At 41.5% G+C, this 21025-nt stretch overlaps 1 protein-coding gene across 1 annotated transcript in view; it reads right to left on the bottom strand.

The window, feature by feature from the left end:
• Positions 1-412: 412 nt before the first annotated feature.
• zswim5 (zinc finger, SWIM-type containing 5) overlaps positions 413-21025 on the bottom strand; it is a 98157-nt gene continuing 77544 nt past the window's right edge. Inside the window, exons 4-14 of the mRNA XM_042335006.1 lie at positions 20536-20686; positions 16448-16627; positions 11789-11959; positions 11540-11686; positions 10830-10967; positions 9991-10251; positions 7635-7770; positions 5108-5265; positions 4147-4310; positions 2594-2675; positions 413-1747 (exon numbers count right to left, since the gene is read on the bottom strand). Coding sequence (XP_042190940.1) covers positions 885-1747; positions 2594-2675; positions 4147-4310; positions 5108-5265; positions 7635-7770; positions 9991-10251; positions 10830-10967; positions 11540-11686; positions 11789-11959; positions 16448-16627; positions 20536-20686 — 2451 coding nt within the window. The 3' untranslated portion in view covers positions 413-884. The remainder of the gene's footprint in view (positions 1748-2593; positions 2676-4146; positions 4311-5107; positions 5266-7634; positions 7771-9990; positions 10252-10829; positions 10968-11539; positions 11687-11788; positions 11960-16447; positions 16628-20535; positions 20687-21025) is intronic.

The following is a 21025-nucleotide window of genomic DNA, read 5'->3' as shown; positions in this document are numbered from 1 at the left end:
ATATACTATAATATTTACAGTTTTCATAAATGCTTTTGCTACTTTTGTTTAGCATCCCTGAGAATGGTCTCTTCTTTAAGTAACTTCACACACACGCAAACACACTGCGCGTGAACACGTGTGAGTAAGTACCTTCACACACACACACACACACAAACACATGGCGCGTGGGCACGTGTGAGTAAAGCCATCTCACTAAATTGTTTTGGTGGCACGCGAGGTTTAGTGTTGCTTTGCTTGGACTTTTTTTTCATGAAAGGTTTCGTAACTCTTTCTTCTGCTTCAAAACCTGGCAATTTATGGGGATTAAAGCTGAGAGGAAGAAGGAAAAGAGAAAGATCGAGAGAGAGAGAGAGAGAGAAAGAGAGAGATACTGGCAAAGGAATGATAGAAAGAGAAAGAGGAGAGATATGTATATCAGAGGATTAAGAGAAAAAAAAGAGTGAGAGGGAGCGAAGAGGGAGAGGCACACAGGAGAGGGTAAGAGAGATAAACACACACACGCACACAGATGAAGCAAGATGGAGAGGAATGGAGAAGAGAAAAAACGAGGGAGATCAGAGATGGAGACAAGATAGGAAAGAGATAAAAGACGCAGGAAGAGTAGGAGCAAAACAGAAAGAGAGCAAGACAGAGGTATTTGCTTTCGTGCAGTAGGATTTGGTATAATGAATAACGTTTTCCATAATCCTTGCGTTTTATGCTTATGTGCCAGAATTATTATTTTGTTACTGTTAAATTTCTTGAAGGATGTATATATTGGTTAATGCTCAAATAAACGTTGACTGGCTCCACTGGTTGTGGCAAGACACCGAGTACCACTCCTATGAGACAAGATCACAGTTGAACAATTTTTGTTTGTGTGTTTTTTTTAAAATAGTGCGTTAGCCAAAGCGTTCCCGGACAAGCATCATCAGTTTTTTCTTTCCCTTATAGATCTGTTTGAGGTTGTCTATGAACTGAGCGAATTGTATGTGTCCGTCCTGTGCCATCAAAAATGTCTCTCTGGCTTTGCTGAGAAATTCAATAAATTCACCGTAATGCCGAGGGCTGATGTGCGTCAAGCGAGAGTGGGTGGTGTTGATGTAAGCGCCTATTGTAGCATCCAGCAGCTGGCGGAGAGGTGCTTTGTCAGTTGACATGAGCTTCCCAGAATTTCGGCGGCCGGGAATACCAGCCAGTCCAGGTGCGGTCATTGTGCACCTGCGCAGAATGTCCGACAGCACAGTGGCACACTGTACACTCTTTACCACCAGAGGGATAATGGCAGCTAGTTCGTTTTTCCCCAGAGAGTGGCTCAATGCACACGCCCAAAGAACGTCATTGATGGCAGGATGGGTGTCCTGGTTATAGGCTAAATTAAGGTGGGTCATGGCGAGGCTTGCCAGTTTGAAGGCCCGCAGCGGGTACCCTCGATGCTCCATATACCGAGCTATGGTAAACAGCTGGGAATACGTCATACCCGTAGAAGCCGCATCAATAACAATTTGGTACGCCGTCTCAAAGGCAATGTGGTCTTTTTCACATAGAGTTAACGCAGACAGAGCACAGTTCTGAGGGTCCTTCATGGCACACTGAAGAGCAAGTGTCCTGGCACAGCTTGCTAACTCCTCCCTTTGCGTGTAGTCCAGGTTGAGCCGTAGAATGGTGTTGTGGGAAGTGACGGTGGCGGCTACGATGCTCGTTGCCTCGGTCGGGGTGAAGAGTGTGTACCAGCTCTGCAAGATGCTCACCAACGCTCGCACACCTACAGGCGGGTAGAGGAGGGGCAATGGGTGGGGGGACGGACGACAAACAAGGACCCGGTGTCAATCACAAGAACAATGGATGAGATGTAAATAAACCGATTCGAGTGAACGAGATAATGCTTTAAAACTGGTTGGAGCATGTCATGCTGTTATTATAAATCTCAGCAACTCGTTCTCAACCACCACCCCCCGCGCCCCCACCCCTTCCTAGCCATTCCAGCCTTTTATAAGCGCTCTGAGATACTACCCGCATGAAGGGCACTATATAAATCTAAGTTATTGTTGTTGCATGAGAAGATAATTTATGTGCAGAATTTGAAAAGAAGGGAATCGGAACAGAACTCCAAACCCGCAAAGAAAATCATACATCTAATGGCTGTCTGTGAGATAGTTGCCATGTTTGCCTACAAAAACAATTCTACAACAGGCTGCAACCAACTGCTCTGAAACATTAAACAGGCTAAATGTAGATAGATAGATAGATACATCCCTTTTTGAGTCACGGAGAAGCTTGGCTCACAGGGAGTAATTACTGGCTACTGCAGAGAGAGAGATATGGAGAGGAGCTTTGGCTATCTGATCAAGTTAACTCTGTCAAATTACGGGACTATTCGAGAGATCGTGTTGTCAATAGAAACTAAACAAAAACATTTGCTCGAAATGTACAGAATGAAAATCAAGTCGGATTGAGATGAACGCTTATGTCCACTATACTCACATTTCTTTATCATTCTGCCCAACCTTTGAGACAAAATTACATTGTGCGATTTGTTTGATGCCAGAAACAGTTCTGAAAGATTTACTCAAGCCGTGGGTGAATGCAGTGACCGACCGCAGTGACCTACCAACTTCTGTAGCACACGTCACCAGCCAGCGCACCATCTCTCTGCGCCTCCAGTTCAGCGTCGATAGAGTCATCCTCATCACCTGCACGTGAACCAGAGAATCCCACAATGAGATGAACAGACTGTCTCCCAGCTTTTCATCATCCTACTGTCGCCCCTCAACTCCCGAATCCCGAGCACTACCCCACAAACCAGCCAGCGGTCTACGCCCATTGCTGAGAAAGGCAGGAGAAAGATGCTGATAGAAGAGAGGACAGAGTACCTACTCTCTAACCAAAACCTTCCCCCACAAAAAGGGTTTCTATAAATGGAAAACATTAGGACAACTTGCTGCTGTAGTACCAGGGCACACGTTTGGAAAGTATGAAGTTTATGAGTACGTGGAGTGTGTTTCTTGGGTTTTAGGTTGGATTGCTGAGGGGTAATGATGTGACACAGGAGGTTAGAGCATGAGGATCTTGGTTCTAATCCAGCCTAGACTGATAGGGACACAAATCCCCTCTGTGTAATGCCTGCCAGTGTCCTACATGAACAGGTTTGAGCAGTTTCACTGAGGACAGGAACACATTCTAACACTGCCTGTAATTCAGCACGACACGGTGTTAACGTGAGAGCCTCGCTCAGAGACACCATAAGCTGAAGCAGAAAATGGATGTGTCATACATACTGTGCAATAGTGCAGATAAAGCCTTACTATAACAACTCGTCCATGCTACACCTGACATAAGGAGCTTTTGATGCACTCTGTGCATGAAATATCTTATGACGTTGCAATCCTAGCAGCTATTCACTACCCGCAAATTATTTCAAGACAATTATTCTCACTTACTAATTACAGTAAACCCCTGTTTTACTGTACTGTGGATGTCTGGAACTCATAGGTAGTCGGACTTGGCCCAAAAAATGTTCGAAAATTTCCATGGGTCAGAGTGCTGTGGCCTCACGCCAGCCACTCTCCTAGCCCTCGCCACCCCCCCACCCTCACCTCACCGCGCTCTCTGCCTCCAGTGGGCAGGGTTAGTGACATTGAATCCCGTGAGAAGAAGATATCTTATTCGCTACCTCTTTGCCCATTCCCTTTCGGAGCCCTTTTGTCTCCTCAACTTCCATATCCCGAGGATGAACCCAAAACAAGCCGAGGCTACTGGCTTGTTTATAACAATAATATTGATTGCATTTGATATAGCGCCTTATCACGTCGATGAGACATCTCAAAGCGCTTCACAGAATACACTGTAAAGTTAATGACAGTGTATTTTGTGGGCAAGACGATCCTGGTATCGACAAATTTTGGCAATGAAGAAAGGTGGTGCTCTCCCACTGCCAGACTGTAATTGTAATTACTTAGCCAGAAATTCCTGCTCGCCAGACAGGATCTCCCCCCCACCTGCCCACCCCATTGGTCCAGCTAGCCAGGATTTTAGTGCATTTTGAACAAACAGAGACAAAATGAACGCCTCTCCATTGGTGGTCAACTTGGAAGTGTGAGACCGTTGATGTGAGTGGGAAACGTTGATCGTTAAGCAATATTTTCATTGCACATCATTTCTTACCTGCAACCCAAGCTCTAAAGCCACATTGAGAAGCGTAACACCTGGAGGGCTGTCAGCTGGTGTGGCTATTTTAAACGCATCCTGGGCAAGTTTGAATATGAGGGACGAGGAATGAATGTTCTTCCGGATAGCTTCCAGGACAGTCCGTAACCTCAGCATATCTCCTGCAAACAGTCACAGTGGGTTATAACCTGGTATCCCACTCTAAATCACATAAGACTGAGCTGTCATATGAAAGCAAATCGCCTGGCAAAGCAGTTCATTGTTTGCCTGTAAACTCTGAATGGATATCAGGAGACAGGATCAAATGTGGCTGTGATGCCCATTCCATCTTCTCACAGTTGAACAGCCACCGACACCACCAAGGCTAATGAATGGAAAGTCGCCATGTGGGTGAGGTACTGGAGGGCTGTGGCACCCAGGGAGCTAGTGAGATTGATTCACCATCTTCAGACAGGAGTGGGCTGAATGTGTTGTATGGTAAATCACAAGAGATCTCCTATTTATCCAACATCTGGCGAAATCCTTGTTTTTTTTGATAAAATCCATGTTCAGTACTTCAGAGAAGCGACTCCATTACTTAACATTAGTACTGTTCAATACTTTCCCTTTAAAACAAACTGAATGCATGGTTCCTAGCACTTAATCATTTAAATGTTTATTATTATTAATAATAATAATAAAGATTTAATAATATTAATAAAACGTTAAACATTTATGCCATGTATTGTGCAGTTTCTCCTTCTCCCATGCACGATTCCCAGCAGGACTGCGAAATAGCCTCATGAAGATGTGGGAAGATTGAGTTAGGGCAATATCCACTGACCTGCCTGTCCTCTGGGGAAAAGCCCTTGGCTGCTTCTGATGCTTTTCCACAATGGTTCAGATCATTCTCCTCAATGCCGTCCCACCACCCCCCACCCTCCCTAGCGCGTAGGTTTTGTTTTGCATCAACACCAACCTTTGCCTGCTGTTAACATGGTGGAGGCCAGCTCACACTGCTGAGACTCGAGGTGCCCGAGAGTAAACCAGCGGGGATATCGACTGGGCACAACTGACACAATATGGTGAGGATGAGACACATCGCCTCCGGGTGCTGTCGACTCCAGAACAGGTAACCTGCAACACAAGGACAGCTGTGATGCATCAGAGATGGCAGTGGCTGATAGATATTGGCAGTGCATGGCTCAGAGGCACAGAATGACTTTCTTTCTACACCGTTACCATTGATCTGTTTACCGTCTGAAACAATGACTGGTGCTGCTTGTCCCACACAACTACTCGAGGGAGAAGAACTAAAAGTCACATTACCGGCTGCATATCTACCGATTTGTACATATGTTTGAAAGGTTTCTTTCAAAGAATCCAATCCAAAGATTTTTATTTAAAATACCCACATAACAAGACAAGGCCATCTACAAGAAATACATACATTTATACTGTTAGGGTGAAATACGTTACAAAGCAACAATACTGTTGAACGGCTCACAACACAGTTCCAAAACAGGTAACTGAGAATATGAAGCTGCAATCAGCTCATTCTACATTATTCCAACACCCACAGTGGAGCAGGCATTTCAAGTTTGAAATGTCGTGCCCCTTAATAATCGTATAGGTTTCTATAACCCATTGGGTTCTCAGAAAAAAACCTTTCTAATAACAGATCCAACAATCCCTGCATTTCAAATTCTGAAAATATTACCTTAATTGGCAGTGTGGGGCTCATAAATAACATCCCATTGTTAGTTGCTGTTCTGTCAACAGCGAGAGTGAAGGTTTATATATTTGAGACGTTTAGAAACCACCATATCAAATGCAAGGATTATTATTATTATTTATAAGGCAATCAATGGGTTTTGCTTTCACTGTTCCTTCCTCATATCAACAACCATTGAGTTTTGATTGAGTGAATGGACACAACAATTCTGTCCCACCATGAGGATTGTTGGATCTGTTATTAGTAAAGGTTTTTTTTTGAGAACCCAATGGGTTATAGAAACCTATAAGATTATTAAGGGGCACGACAGAATAGATAGTTGGAGACTTTTTCCCTGGTTGGAGAAACTATAACCAGGGGTCACAGTCTTAAAATTAGGGGTAAGCCCTTTCCCACTGAGTTGAGGAAAAATTTCTTCACTCAGAGGGTAGTGAATTTATGGAATTCTCTACCCCAAAGGGCTGTAGATGCTCAGTCCTTGAACATAGTCAAGACTGAGATTGATAGATTTCTTGTGGATAAAGGGATTAAGGGATATGGGGATAAGGTGGGAGTTGGAGTTAGATTAGATCAGCCATCATCTTATTGAATGGCGGAGCAGGCTCGAGGGGCCGAATGGCCTACTCCTGCTCCTTGTTCTTATGGGTTCTGGCGCCCATTCTACAGGGATTGAAAATAAAAACAGAATTAGATCAGCCTTCTCAGATCCACTGTTAGGATTAGATAAAATTCTCAGGGAAGTTGGGAAATGTGGTTGATCAAATTCTCCATTGAACATTTGTAAAGCAAACAAACTTTCTGGCTGTCTTGGTCAAATAAAAAGTGCACGTGTGTGTGTGTGTGGGGGGGGGGGGGGGGGGGGGGGGGTAAGAGAGTGAAAGAGAAAGGAAGATGTGCATTTTGCAACGAGTTATTATTGCAGTAGCATCTGAGAGGTTGAAGCAAGAGGGAGACAAAGAAAGAGACAGAAGAGGATTTTCTTTATGCTTAAAAATGGCTCGTGATCAGCTTGAAGACACACTGACATCAATGCTATGAACCAGACGTGTTCCAGAGAATTGCAAGGCTTGACTGGCGTTATCTGGGTATGTCTGCATGAGTGAGCAAACTAACAGGACTGCCCAGAGAAATCCCTTCAATCAATATTTAAGAAAGCCTTATCGGGGGAGGTGGAAAAGTTACATCTAGAGAAAAGTGCTTTAATATTCCAAAAGCTACATTCTCCTTGAATATATAAGGCAATAAAAAACGAAATACTGCAGAAAATAAGGCAGTGGAAGCAAATTCAAATGAGTTTTTAATTAGAGCCGTCACACTGCTCCTGCATTAAGGCTCTCTGACTGTGCCTATGAGATTGTTCAGTACACTGAACTTTAGCCCAGTGTCTTCCGACTCCAGTTGCAAGTCCCATCTCCCATTAAATATATTTTAGAATGAAAGAAAGGCAGCTTATGTATGGCGGGTTGAGTCTCGTCTCTTTAATAACTGACACCAACCTATCACACTATTCCCCACAGCAGTCACAGACTTACACCATAGATTTGACATTCTATTAAAAGGGAAATGCCTTCATTACAAAGTTCTTCCTGGTTCTGTCTGGGAGATTCAAGTCTCTGGACTGCAGGGAGAAATTCTTCCCCCAGAACTCCCACAAAAGCTGCCATTTGGAGGCTAAGACCCATTAGCTGGAACTATGAGTTGTAATACCACCAGCACATAATCCATGCTCACAACACACACCAGAATTCAACACTGTAATGAAATAACAAACCTCATAGCTCGTAAAGCCAGCTTGTATGCCAGGTCAGCATCGTGCGGTAGTAAAGCTGAAAATAGGTACTTTGCAAAAGTGTGCATCGGAACACTTTCTCGGTGAATCACCTCGCCCAGACCACTGAAAGGGCCTCCTATTGAAGGAGAGCAATCAGTTATTATCTCAGCGCTAATATATAATATATATATATATATACATAATATATGTATACAGATAGTGTGGCCCTACCAAGATAAGCAGCAGGAACTTTGCCAGGGATGGCTCTCAATGGGCAAGGTATCAGGGTTTAGCTGGTTGAACTCCAGTAGTATCAATATACACAATCTAGTGTCCTGAAGCTTTGACATTCACCAATCTGTGTTTAATACTCCCGGGAATTAGGTTAGCAGGATGCACTCTCCAGGGAGAGAATGCGCAGATAAGACACATTTCATGTAGAGGTGACATATGTGGGACTAATGGTCTGGTTTGGATACTCTTTTAAGCATGGACATTTGAAGAACTGTCTTCCAGTGATCTGCAAGGTGTATCTTATTCCTCCTTATGAGAATTTGGTAACATACATACATACATACATACATACATACATACATACATACATACATACATACATACATACATACATACATACATACATACATACATACATACATACATACATACATACATACATACATACATACATACATACATACATACATACATACATACATACATACATACATACATACATACATACATACATACATACATACATACATACATACATACATACATACATACATACATACATACATACATACATACATACATACATACATACATACATACATACATACATACATACATACATACATACATACATACATACATACATACATACATACATACATACATACATACATACATACATACATACATACATACATACATACATACATACATACATACATACATACATACATACATACATACATACATACATACATACATACATACATACATACATACATACATACATACATACATACATACATACATACATACATACATACATACATACATACATACATACATACATACATACATACATACATACATACATACATACATACATACATACATACATACATACATACATACATACATACATACATACATACATACATACATACATACATACATACATACATACATACATACATACATACATACATACATACATACATACATACATACATACATACATACATACATACATACATACATACATACATACATACATACATACATACATACATACATACATACATACATACATACATACATACATACATACATACATACATACATACATACATACATACATACATACATACATACATACATACATACATACATACATACATACATACATACATACATACATACATACATACATACATACATACATACATACATACATACATACATACACTATATGTCACAGCAATTTGCTGCAACAGAAAGTTTGTTGGGCAACTGAAGGAAACAGAATGGAATATTTCCCCACTTTTTGCACTGGTGCCCATCATCCAAGACAACATAGTCCAATTCAATTAAGTGGATAAAACATCAATTTGTAACATGCAATGGCTATTCATAACCCCACATCGGGCCCAGAGACTTGTACATGTCAGGTACAATTTGCAAGGTCATAGAACGTATCCAACCTTCTCAATCTCTTGAGGAACATAACCACAGGTAAAAAGCCCAAAGAAAAGTAAACACCGCAACATTTCTCCCCCCCTTTCAGCCAATTGTGTAAAATTTAAAGGTTATTAATTTTATCAAATCAGACCAGTTAAATTCTTTGTACAGCCCAACCCAACATACCATGAGGAATCACTGTGTTCTCTGGAGAATTTCACTGTCTGTATCTATCCTACTCTTAGCTCCCAAGCCAGTTATTAACTAGATTTTGTTTTCATTTTAAAGACCTTCTATCAATCTTACTTCAGTCAGTAACCCGGCAATCAGTTCGGCAACAGCAGTGAATTGTATAGTACAGGTACGACTTGCCCATATATTTACTGAATTGTGGAATATCAAGAGACCCAGAATGGTCCTCTGGAGAACTCTGCCAATCAATGTATCCTTCCTCCCCAAGAGTCCTCTCCATCCATCGTTGTACTCCACTTTCCGTTACCAAGACAACTTTCAATACAGCCAGCCAAACTGACATCCATTTGTCACTGACTTCAGATTGGGACATCGATCAAAGGCAAACTTATTTGGTAGCCCAACACTCAATCCCCAGACACCATGAGTTCACGAGCAATATATCTATTTGATGTTGAGAACTTTGGTTTACCCTCTAGTAAGATGATGGACTGTTTGCGAAGGACTTGCACAAGCATTTCATCCAACTCCAGCTCCTGCAATTTCAGGATGATTTGCTCCTCATTCCTGCAGACTTTGTCTTGTGCGTAGAGGCCCTCAGGCATGACTCGCTGCTGGCCCATGCCCATGAGGGCTACCTCCATTGCCAAAGTAAGGTATGATTCATTGCTGTCCAGGCACCCAGACACAGCCACATGCTGGTAGATAGCTGGCTTCAAATCACTGCTTGAATCTGATGCAGAAAAATACTCATTAGTTGATATAAATCTTGGATGAAATGTCAACATCTGTTCAATAATTGAGTTCTGGAACACTTTTAAAGCTCAAATATCCTGCAGTTTTTTTTGTCTGTAAAAATACCAGACTCGAGACTCAAGCAGCATTATTGTAATAAACCTGTTGTTTCCAAAGTTTCCACATAGATTCTTGGGCTCAGCAAGACTTCAATAGACCAGTGTCCCAAACCCACCAATTCAATATTCAGTGAAAGTTTTCATGATATAAAAGTGCAGGAAGAGACATCTTTGATGTGCAAATTTAAAATTTCCATTTAGTTCTTAACTGATAACATTCCAGATAAGGGGATAAAGTATTTCTGAAAGTGACAATGTTGCAAATTTCCCATTTGCAAGTCGGAATATGTGGATTTTTCTCCCAGTTAAGTGTAAGTGGTCATTCTTAGGTGTGAGCCTAGATGAAGAGTGTTGACAGACGACTTGGCTAGGGTTGGTTGACGGAGCAGCAGGGGAGAGAATGAGAGAAGCACTATCACAAACCAAGCACTAAACCACAGGGATTCTCTAAGCTTACCTGCTGTCTCCATACCAGTCTCATCCTCTAGCCGACAGGCTTCAGTCAGCGTGATGAAGAGACACCCGACTGGATCTAGAGGATGACCCACCCACCCTTCCAGATTTGTAATGGTTGTCACACCTCGCTGCAGCAACTCTAAAAATAGATACAACAAACATCAGTAACATTTTGCTGCCGTAGATTAAAATAAATGTTTTGTCTCTTGAATCAAATTTGCAACACAGAAGGAGGCCATTCAGCCTATTATTCCTGTGCCAGCTCTCTGAAACAGCCATGTATCTAGTCTCACTCCCCTGGCCTTTCCTCATTGCCTGTTATATTTTTTCCTTTCATTAGCTAAATTATCAGAGAATTTATACAACAGGGGGCTAGATCTCCAGCAAGCAATCAAACAAATGCAAGAGGTTCTTATCCCACGCCCCATGAAAATTGAGAAATATAAATTTCAGGGGAACATCTCATATTAAACGATCTGAACTAAAGAAATCCTCAATTCCCTCCTCCACCCACTTCCCTGATCCGCATGTGAACTTTCACTGTTACAAGGCTGCGTTATTTAAAGGTTAAAATTTCCAGCCTGGAAATATCCTTTGTGCATTTGTTTTACTTCAGCATGCTGTAATGATCCCCATGTGCCACACTGCAGGTAGCTAGATGGTGGGCCTTAGCTTTGCTCTTTCAGTAAGAGACATCCTTGTTATTCTCACCTTTCTTCTGATGCTTATAAATTTCCAGTTGCCGTTGCTGCTGCAGGCGGAGTGTGTTAATAATGGCAACAGCCAGTCTCAGAGCCTCTTTAGGATAGCCATGGGAGCGCAGGGCATCCACTCTCGCACAGGCAGTGGGCACGTGTTCTGGGCATATTAAAACAGTTCAGAAAGACATTTAGAGACAAGACGTTTTAATGGGAGGAGATAAGGAGAAATTAACATCAATATGAGAACGACTCTTCTTACCTAACCATAGAGGCTGTCCTTGAGAGTTGAAGAGTAGGCTCTCACTCTGATAAGAGGGCGAGGCGTAGAAATCGCTGCTAATAATCCTCTGGAGGTGGCTGTCCTGCCAGTGTAGATCACAAGCCTCTATTGCACGTGTGAAAACCGTCCTCCTTGGCCTGACTAGAGACTCTGTGGAGAAAAAGGCAACAGGCAGGTTGGTGGGGAAAGGAAAAACAAGAACAAATTTTAAGAAGAACATTACCAAAAGAAACAGGAGACTATTTCCCAGCACAATATGTGCCAGTACATGACAAACCACATCCTTGCCTGCTCCTAGATACAGCACAATGTACAAACAGGCTCCACTGTTAGTCTGCGACAAGAACCATAATATTATTGATTTGTCCCATTCCATGGAACTTTAAATTTAATTTCACATGTTATAGAAATGGAAAGTGGTTGTAGCAATACAAATGTGACATTGTCCTGTTTTGTTGTTCAACATTGGTTTGGCATTTCCACTACCTGGAAATTCTAGATGCAAAGACATTTGAATAAAATTGCTGCTCATCTCACTGACCATCATTTACTAAGCAACAAATATACATTAGTCCTGAAGTGAAAAGCTTAAGCAGTTTTAAATTGTGGAACTTCTTTATACCTTGGCATCCTGGTCAAATTGGTCCAGATGTATGTGGAAATTTGGACATGGTTTTAAGTGCAGAAGAGGGGAATTGAAGACGGTTCAGATTTAATACTTTCCCCACATTCTGAGTGTATGTGTAGAGGTCAGGGAACTTTTTTTTTGGGTGTTAAGGAAACGGAAGATAATTCAACATCATGGGCTGAGGTTGAAGATGTTGAAATCACAGGATAATTAAGTGTGAAGTGGGTGGTTCTAAACACAGAGCGTGGGCACCACTTGTGGGGATAGGAAAATATTCATGTTCAAACAATTGGTGTGCGATGTCATACACTCTACATAGCAAAAGACTGAAGGCAACATTTTTGTGATAGAAACCTTTCATTACAACTGGTGGTCGTGGGCTGACTCGATGGTTCAGTGAAACAAATCAGTTAGTGCTGCACCAGCCTGATCACAATCGTTTTAGACATGATCACTGATCTCAGCTGGTTTTCAGCCAAAGCATTGATGGAGGACTACAGTATTCCTTGATTAGAGAGTGAAAAAATAAATCAGGAGGGCAAGCGGGCAGGCAGAGGTAAGCTATTTCCTTCCTAACTGGTGAAATAATAAAGACTCAAACTGACCCCCTCCTCTGATCCTCTGGACAAGTTTCAGGCAGCAAGTGAGCACATCTGTCTAAAACAGGGGTGGCCAACCCATGGCCGCGGGCCAGAAGTGACCCGTGGTGCGGTCAAGAAACAGCCACCCCGAACATCCGCACTAGTCTAGGTAAGTCAGTGTTCAACTAACCGATGCTTCTCTAGGTTTTGCTTGATTGAATGTCAAGAAAATTTCAATCAAAAAAATGATTTTGTTGGCCGACCACACACATTTCTATAGTGTCTGAACACTTCACAATGGCCAAGTTAGATATCAAGCAAAGGAGGAGGGAAATTAGGTAGTTACAAGCACAAAAAGGTAGTTTTTTAGGTGGGATATAAAAGCAGAGAGGAGGGAGGATGAAGAGAGCTAAGGGCAGTTGCTGAAGGCTCCGCCACTGATGAGGCTCAGTTTACCTCCCTTAGCTAGCAAAAGAAGACCAAGAGAGGTGAAGGTGAGAAAACATACCTAACCTTACTAACCTTATAAGTAGAGAAATAACACATTTAAATGGCAGATTTTAAAGTGCTCGAAGTGGGGGAGGGAATGAAGAGGAGCAGGGAACTCTAACTCTGATGTGCAATCGGTAGCAACTACCTAAGGAGAAATCTAACGGACGGTTAATTGCACCCAGAAGAGAGCAACACACTGAAGCACACACAACTGCCTTTTTTTAATTCCTTGCACACAAGTTACCTAAAATACACTGTAGACCAATTACAGAGCAGCAGATGGAAGACAAGTTTTAAGCTCAGAGTTTCAATTAGAGACTGTTCCTGGGGAAGATTTGCTTTAACCTGTAACGATCAACTGGGTTGTCAGACCAGGGGGAAAAAGTACAAATGATGACCTTAGTGCTAATCATCCATTAAACGTTGTATCTGAACCCTCAAGTAAGGAGACACATTATCCTTGCTTTTTGTACCCATGGCAGTGCTTATTGGAATTTTAAGGGTGAAAAAGCACTCCATGCTTATTGATTCGATTTGTTCTCTTGGTAACTAACTGATGTAGGGATGACGTCCCAAAACACTGATTGCATTATATCATTCCATCTGATTATTTATTTACTTTCTCCTCCTCACACACCAATTAGTTACAAATCACAAAGCTCGCTTGATGCAGAGGACAAATCTCTACTGAGAACCTGATTGAGACTACCCTGTCTCCTGTGTTAATGAGGCCTGAAAAAGCACCCTAATCTGCCCTTGTCTGTCTGTGCCGTGCAAAAACTGTGCAAAGAATTCGGTTGAAAATGTGCAAGTTCCACTTAAATGTTTGGTACTTTTTGGTTCCCTAAATCTGGTGCTATTTTGTATGGGGGGGAAGGAGAGAAGAGAATTAGTCGAGATAAAGTTAGTTGTCCTGTAGGCGTTGTAAGGCAAGTGGATCATAAGTGCTGAGATGTACTTAAATGTAGAGTTCCTCAATAGCCGACAATAATTGGTCATTGGTTTAATTTTTGGTCTGTTTATTTGCAGGTCTTATCCTTCCATTTAGGTGTCAGCATGGTTCAGTTGTGCTTCCGAGTTAGAAGGTTGTAGATTCCACTTAATGTTTGGTACCTTTTGGATCCCTCCAAAATAAAAAAAATAATAAATTGGGCATTTTCAATCCACGACTGTTTGTGGGACGCTGCTGTGTGCAATTGGCTGCCGCGTTTCGCCCACAAATATACGGTCAATTCACTTTACAATCTATTCAGTGAAGCGCTTTAAGATGTCGAGAAGGCATGAAAACCGCTATATCAAATGCAAGGATTATTATTATTATTATTATATTATTATTCAAGCCCCACGACAGAACTTTGAATTCACATAGTGTTCCCTGTCGCTCCAATGCAGTGCTGGGGGAGTGTCGTGTTGTCAGAGGGTCCAGATGAGATGTTAAGCTGTTGTCATGTTGTCACTTACATCACTTGCTGTACACGATAACATCATCAGTACTTCCTGCCCACAGCACTCAAACAAGGAAGTGACATGAGTGGTAACCTGACGACTTGGAAGTTGGCTGTTTTAGCCTGGAAACTGCCTATTCAGTGTTGGAAGCAGGGTAAATTCTGCTAAGCACGGATCCACTGGACACTAATGCTATAAAGCAAGCGTGAGCGATTTCTGCCCACTCCTTGCGATACCGAGATAAACTGTCTGTTTTCGGAGTTCTTTAGCTTTACACATTAGATTCCATTATTTATCACCAGTGAAAACAAAGTCAGACTTCTTAATAAAGATCAGATGGCTCATTTCCTATTCGTAAGGAGTTCAGTTTGTACGATTTCACTCTACCTGCCACTAGATGGCTTAAGTTCCCAGTGGCAGTAAATTAGCACCGCAGAATGTCACAATTACTTTAGTTATGACTGTTTGGGCACGTTGATCATCAAGCCAGTCTCAATATAGGTGTCTAGGACCAGAAATCACAACTCATAAGTAACATTGCCACAATTATTTGATTGAATACATTTTGGCATTTATTCTTCTCCCCCTCTCCCCCATGTGAATCACTAATTCCCATCAGAGGGTGTTTCTGTTATTTTGGCCGCTTAAAGAACAAAGTTTGTGGTAATACTTGGCTGGACACCTAGCTGCAGTCAAACCGTGGGAACTCCATTCTGGAGGTAGGAAAGCATCGAATCAGTTGCTCCCGTGGGTCAGTCTAGCACAGTTCTGGCTACCGGAAGGACATCCTATTTGCATGACTCAGATTACTTATTGAGAAATCCCATTAAGAAAATACTGCAAATTATGAACCCAAATATGGACCAAAGCCGCACAGCATTTCTTTGAAGTTTCATTTACTCTGGTTTTAATTCAAATAGTTGTGTGCAATGGGGTACGGAAAATAAAATCTCACTAACAATCAACATTTCTCTGCCACTGAGTATATCAATACACTTGCAAACGAGTTGCAAGGCTGCTTAAAGGAAAAAGTAACTTCTCCAAATTTCCTCCCCAGCGTGAAAAACGAAGAGACATTTTCCTCCAGTCAAAACTCCGGGATTAGCCAAACGATATCCACCTTCTGAGGAATTAATGCATCAAAGGCTATAGTAATCCGAGAACCACATTCCACAGACTTCTGAAACAAAGGATTACACTATTCCACGGAAGAGTCCCGCAAAAGGAAGATAGTTTAAAATTAATTTAAAAACAAAAAAAATTCCAGGGCTCAGAGGAACTCTCATCAAAATGCCAGCCATCCAAACCTCTCTAAGGTATCATGACCTTGCAACTTCTTCCCAAGCATCTCCTGTCCCTCATCATTATTTTTGCGAGTGGACATTCCCCGAGGCAGTAAAAAGTTATCATTATAAAAGCAATGGCGTTGTGGTTGTGTTAAAATAATGGCGATCGGGAGCAATCCCTAAGCTCGGGAGTTCCAGGACTCACCTTGATTGTGATTGGAGCTCTGAGGAAGCGCGTTGGTTATGTTGGGCAACTCGTTGCCGTAGTTACCATCTTCCAGAGGACAAACATCCATATCATTCCACTTCTTGAGCTGCCGGAGCCACGAGACCTTCTCCTCTGGTTTGCAGTGGGGATTCAGCACAATGCACACCCACAGGGCACCTGAAAAGGAGGAGACAGCGCTCAGTGATAAGGCAGACATTTCAGTCACACAGCTACAACCAAGCAACAGACACCAGAAACTGGAAGCTTTGAAACATATGAATGGCTTGGAGAGAACAAACAGCAAAAAGATCATGTCTGCTGACTGGTGAGTAAGAAAGAGGGCATAAGTTGAGGATCAGCACTGGAAAGAAAAAAAGGGAAGTTAGAAAACCAGTAAAATTTGCAGTTCAAACTGATTTTTCCTGCATCCTGCAAAGGCACTGGACAATCCGTGTTTCAGACCCGAGCTGGGAAATGCAAAGATCAAGTCGCTCCTTGTTGGTTGCTTTGAAAAACAAACTGCTCAGATATTTCATATTAAAAACTTAATTTCTGCAAATGAACCAAACAATTCCCAAATGTTAACTCAACATCCCACCACCAAACAACCATCACTTTGACTTGCGCTCGCTCATCATTGGGAATCTCAGTCTGTACAAGATCAGTCCTTTCTAGTTGCTTAGGTTTCTTTTTGCTACAGTTTAATAATTTGTGGAAGCTGCATATTTATTCACTAGAGTAACTAATGATATTGTATTGTGAGTTAGCCTACAGAGCGATTCAGCTGCATTACTATAGTAGGACACAACAGCCTCACAACACAGCATCCAACATGCCTTCAAAGAGATGCAACTAGCTGAATGCCAGGTGCGTTCCCATGGGAAAAGGTGGAAACAGGAAAGAAATAAGAATTTAGAAGGCCAGTCAAACCAATCTGCTTTCTTTATAATACATATATACTATAAAATACACACAGACACGGAAACAAATAACTGTGTCAATCATAAAGAAGCAATTAGAAGCAGGACTCGTCGTTTAAGATTAGATTTTTGTTGTTAAAAATAATCTCTTTATAAATGTAATGTAGTTACATTAGATTTAACTGGGGCATTTTTGATCTTGCGGACTGAAATACAGGTTATTCCTTCCAATATGGCTGCACTGGTTTTGAAAACATCATTTTCTACTTTTTAGACAAAAAAATAACCTCAACAGTAGAAACATAACTGGTAAAACATTGGGTTGAAAGTTGATGCAGAAAAAATATTGCAACAATGGGTATTACTCCATGTTTGAATCTCTCTAATCCATGAATTCCATTCAGCACTAGATATACTGATTTTTAAAAATAAAATCAGGAGTAGAAATGGGAATTCTGGTGTCATATTTAGGCAATGGTCATGCAGTTATTTTTAAGCAATCTTATTTCAATCACTAAAATGACAAATGGACAGAAAAGGGCCACCAATTTCCCCTTTGAGTGATAGGACAGGGGAGACTGTAAAAGGAAGGCAAGCAGATTCTCCCCGGTCGGTAGCTGTGCGTACACAAGCCAGAATTCTTCCATAAATAAACCAAACACAAAGCTGCTGGGAAACATTCCATTAAGAAAATGAGAAAGCAGCTGAATTATCGTCCGTTCCTCAGGCTACCAATGCCATACGATTCTCTGCTGTAAATCCATCACCATTGGCTGACGGATTCATCATATTTATGTCTCAGTTAAGAAAGCCGTGCTGACTGAAACAGAAACTGCTTTAGCTGAAAAAGAAACCTGTCTTGTCCAACTGCGTTATGGTTTTCATTTGCAACTTTCCTTCCTTCCCCTCTTCTCCCTCATTTGCTGACAGCTTATTCAAAAGACAATCTGAATTGAATGCGCAACCATGGAGGAAGATTGAGGTCATACTATGAGTTCATACTGAATATAGATGCTGTTTTTTTTCTCCTGCTACATGTAATTAGATTTTAATCTTCCACCACAAATGCTATGTCTGAAAAAAATGGGAGCTATTGGTTTCTAATCTTCACTAAGAAAAAAAATCAGGGCAGAATAAAAGGCATTTAATCTTCTTTCACTGATCTTGTTTGCATGAAGTATTTTATGATGAAGGTACAAGTCAATTCAATATTGGGTTTGCTCGGTAATTCATAAGGCTCTAGATATATCTCTTTATTTTTACAGCAAAAAGGAGATGTTATTTGGTACATAGTGATATTTTACCAATTTCCAGGTTTAAGAAGGCAACATCTCTTTACATTTACTCCTCCCCCAGGGAGAAAAGTTTCATAAGTGATTTCCAGTACCTCACCCAACAAGTTGTTATTAATGTGTGAGTTTTAATATTAACCATTTAACAAGGAGGTAGTGTATGTAGCCAAACATTTTGCTGTACTCGCCAATCAGACACACACTTTTGTTTTCCCAGCCAACAGACTGAAGTCAAATGTAGCTCCCTAATTGCTGCTCTGGCCACAACAACCTACCAGCACAAGCTCGGACCCACCTTCTATGGATCAAAGCTCTCCTGATTTAAGAGGGTTTCTACATTTGCTGATGTAATATTTAAGGTAATGGTAATCGATTTTACTCATCTCTTTGACCACAGCTGAGAAGGCAAACAACCTGCTCCCAATCATTAGTCTAGACTGCATTCCTGCATTTCTCAACCCTGAATCAAAGGAACAAGGGTGCAAACCCATCACCTATCACTCCACGGTAATCTCCACTTAACAGGATACCGTCTTCTTTTGTTACTGCCTATAAGAATCCTACATGAAATTCGTCAGGTTACTCTCAATCAGTTCCTCCAGCATCAAAAATCCGTGAGCAGATTAGCAGTGGCAGTAAGGTGAACAGTACATTGTGCAGTAAGGGTGCTCTTGTGAGGCTGAGCTCAGTGTCCAGCCAATGCTACACTTGACTAGTAAGTGTACGATGCAGAAATTGACCTCCACATGTTCAGTTCCGACATCATTCACCTTGATGAGATAAAACAAAATTGAGACAGACTAAACTTCTCTCACTTATGACTCTTCCAGCCAGAAGAGAGGGCAGATTTTCATCCAGTTAAGTTTGGCTTTGATTCAAATTCAAGTCCCAGAGGCAGAGGGGCAATGTGCTAACCCACTGTGCCAATCTACAAACAACATACTTTGAGAATATTGACAGCTAAGGGAACTGGATGGTGCATTGGGTAAAAACACTTTTTTTTTTGTTTTACACACTGGGAAATGGGAGTTGAATTGAACTGGGAGCGCTGCCCACAATCCTCTGCATTCTTATTCATAACCTCACCCAACTCATTCATGTCACAGTTAGCTCCACACAAGGCCATTGCGTGTTGGCTGTCTATACAACCAGTGCAGCATAAAACACAGCAACAAGAGGAGACTCAGACACCAAGATGTGTGGAGATAGCAGCCTTTGCAACACTTTGATCATTTGTATTCTAATTCAACAGTTTTAAAAAGCTGAAAAAAAGGAATAAATAATTTCAGTAATAAGACATCAACGTACTGACTGGCAGCCCTTCTGAGCATCTACATTCTCTGTGCAACAGAACAGCAGGAAGGAGAGCTCATGCCCGCAATCCCTCAGATACATCATCGAAATTGATGGTTACATTTAGTCAGCTTGTCTCTTTGTAAAACACAGAGCGTCACTGGATTTATGCCATCTTTAAGCAATCTTTTCACTATGCACGTAAATTTAAAATTCTTCCTCATGAAAAGGGAGGGCATTCTGTATTTTTAAGATTTCAAGGCGTCTAAAACGAGAAGGATCTAATACAGAAACGCAAAGATACAAGACTGAGCTGAGGAGTGAAACCTAAGCATTCAGAATAAAAAGTTACCATTTTGTGACACGTGAATCCCTTGATTAGATTTCTGCCTTGTGATCGCCCCCCACCCTATTTATCTGTCTATTATTCGGTATGCAAACCATCTGAACTCTTATTACAGTCCTACATTCAACTCCTGCTATTTATTTACATTCTAAAGGCGCCTGGTGAAGGGAGTCACTTTGCTCCTCTCAGCTGCTGCCTTCTTGCATGCTCCTGTCCATCAAACCCTCCGCTTACCCAACTCATCCCAGAGCTGCCGGCATTTGTCCGTCATACCCGTTCCCTGTTGCCTCCACAGAGAGAGCCGAGGATCAGCCATGAACTGCTCCGTTATTAACGTCAGCATTCTGGCACCGTTGGAATCCCTCATCTTTAGCATTTCACGTACCTGTAAGCAAAAAAACAAATATCAAAGCACTTCAGCATTTCAGGGTGCAACATTTTAGAATAGTCTTTGGCAGAGTCCAAAACGACACCGAGCTGCTGGTCTGTCCTTTGAAACGTGACAAAAACAACCTTTCTCTAAAAAAAAATACAAATTGACACTCAATTGAGAATAGTGCACACTCACCTCAGGCAGAGTCAAAAAAATACAGCTCCCTGGAAATAGTGAGGGAGCTCAAGGCATTACAACAACAACTACTTATATATTGTGCGCAATTCGCTGTTGCTTTTTGTCCACAAAATATACAGTCAATTCGCTTACAGTATATTCTGTGAAGCGCTT

Source organism: Callorhinchus milii, unplaced genomic scaffold (assembly GCF_018977255.1).
Source record: "Callorhinchus milii isolate IMCB2004 unplaced genomic scaffold, IMCB_Cmil_1.0 Scaffold5, whole genome shotgun sequence".
Lineage (NCBI taxonomy): Eukaryota > Metazoa > Chordata > Chondrichthyes > Chimaeriformes > Callorhinchidae > Callorhinchus > Callorhinchus milii.
The sequence above is the reverse complement of the archived record's forward strand: the minus strand, read 5'-3'. Positions and strand labels throughout refer to the sequence as shown.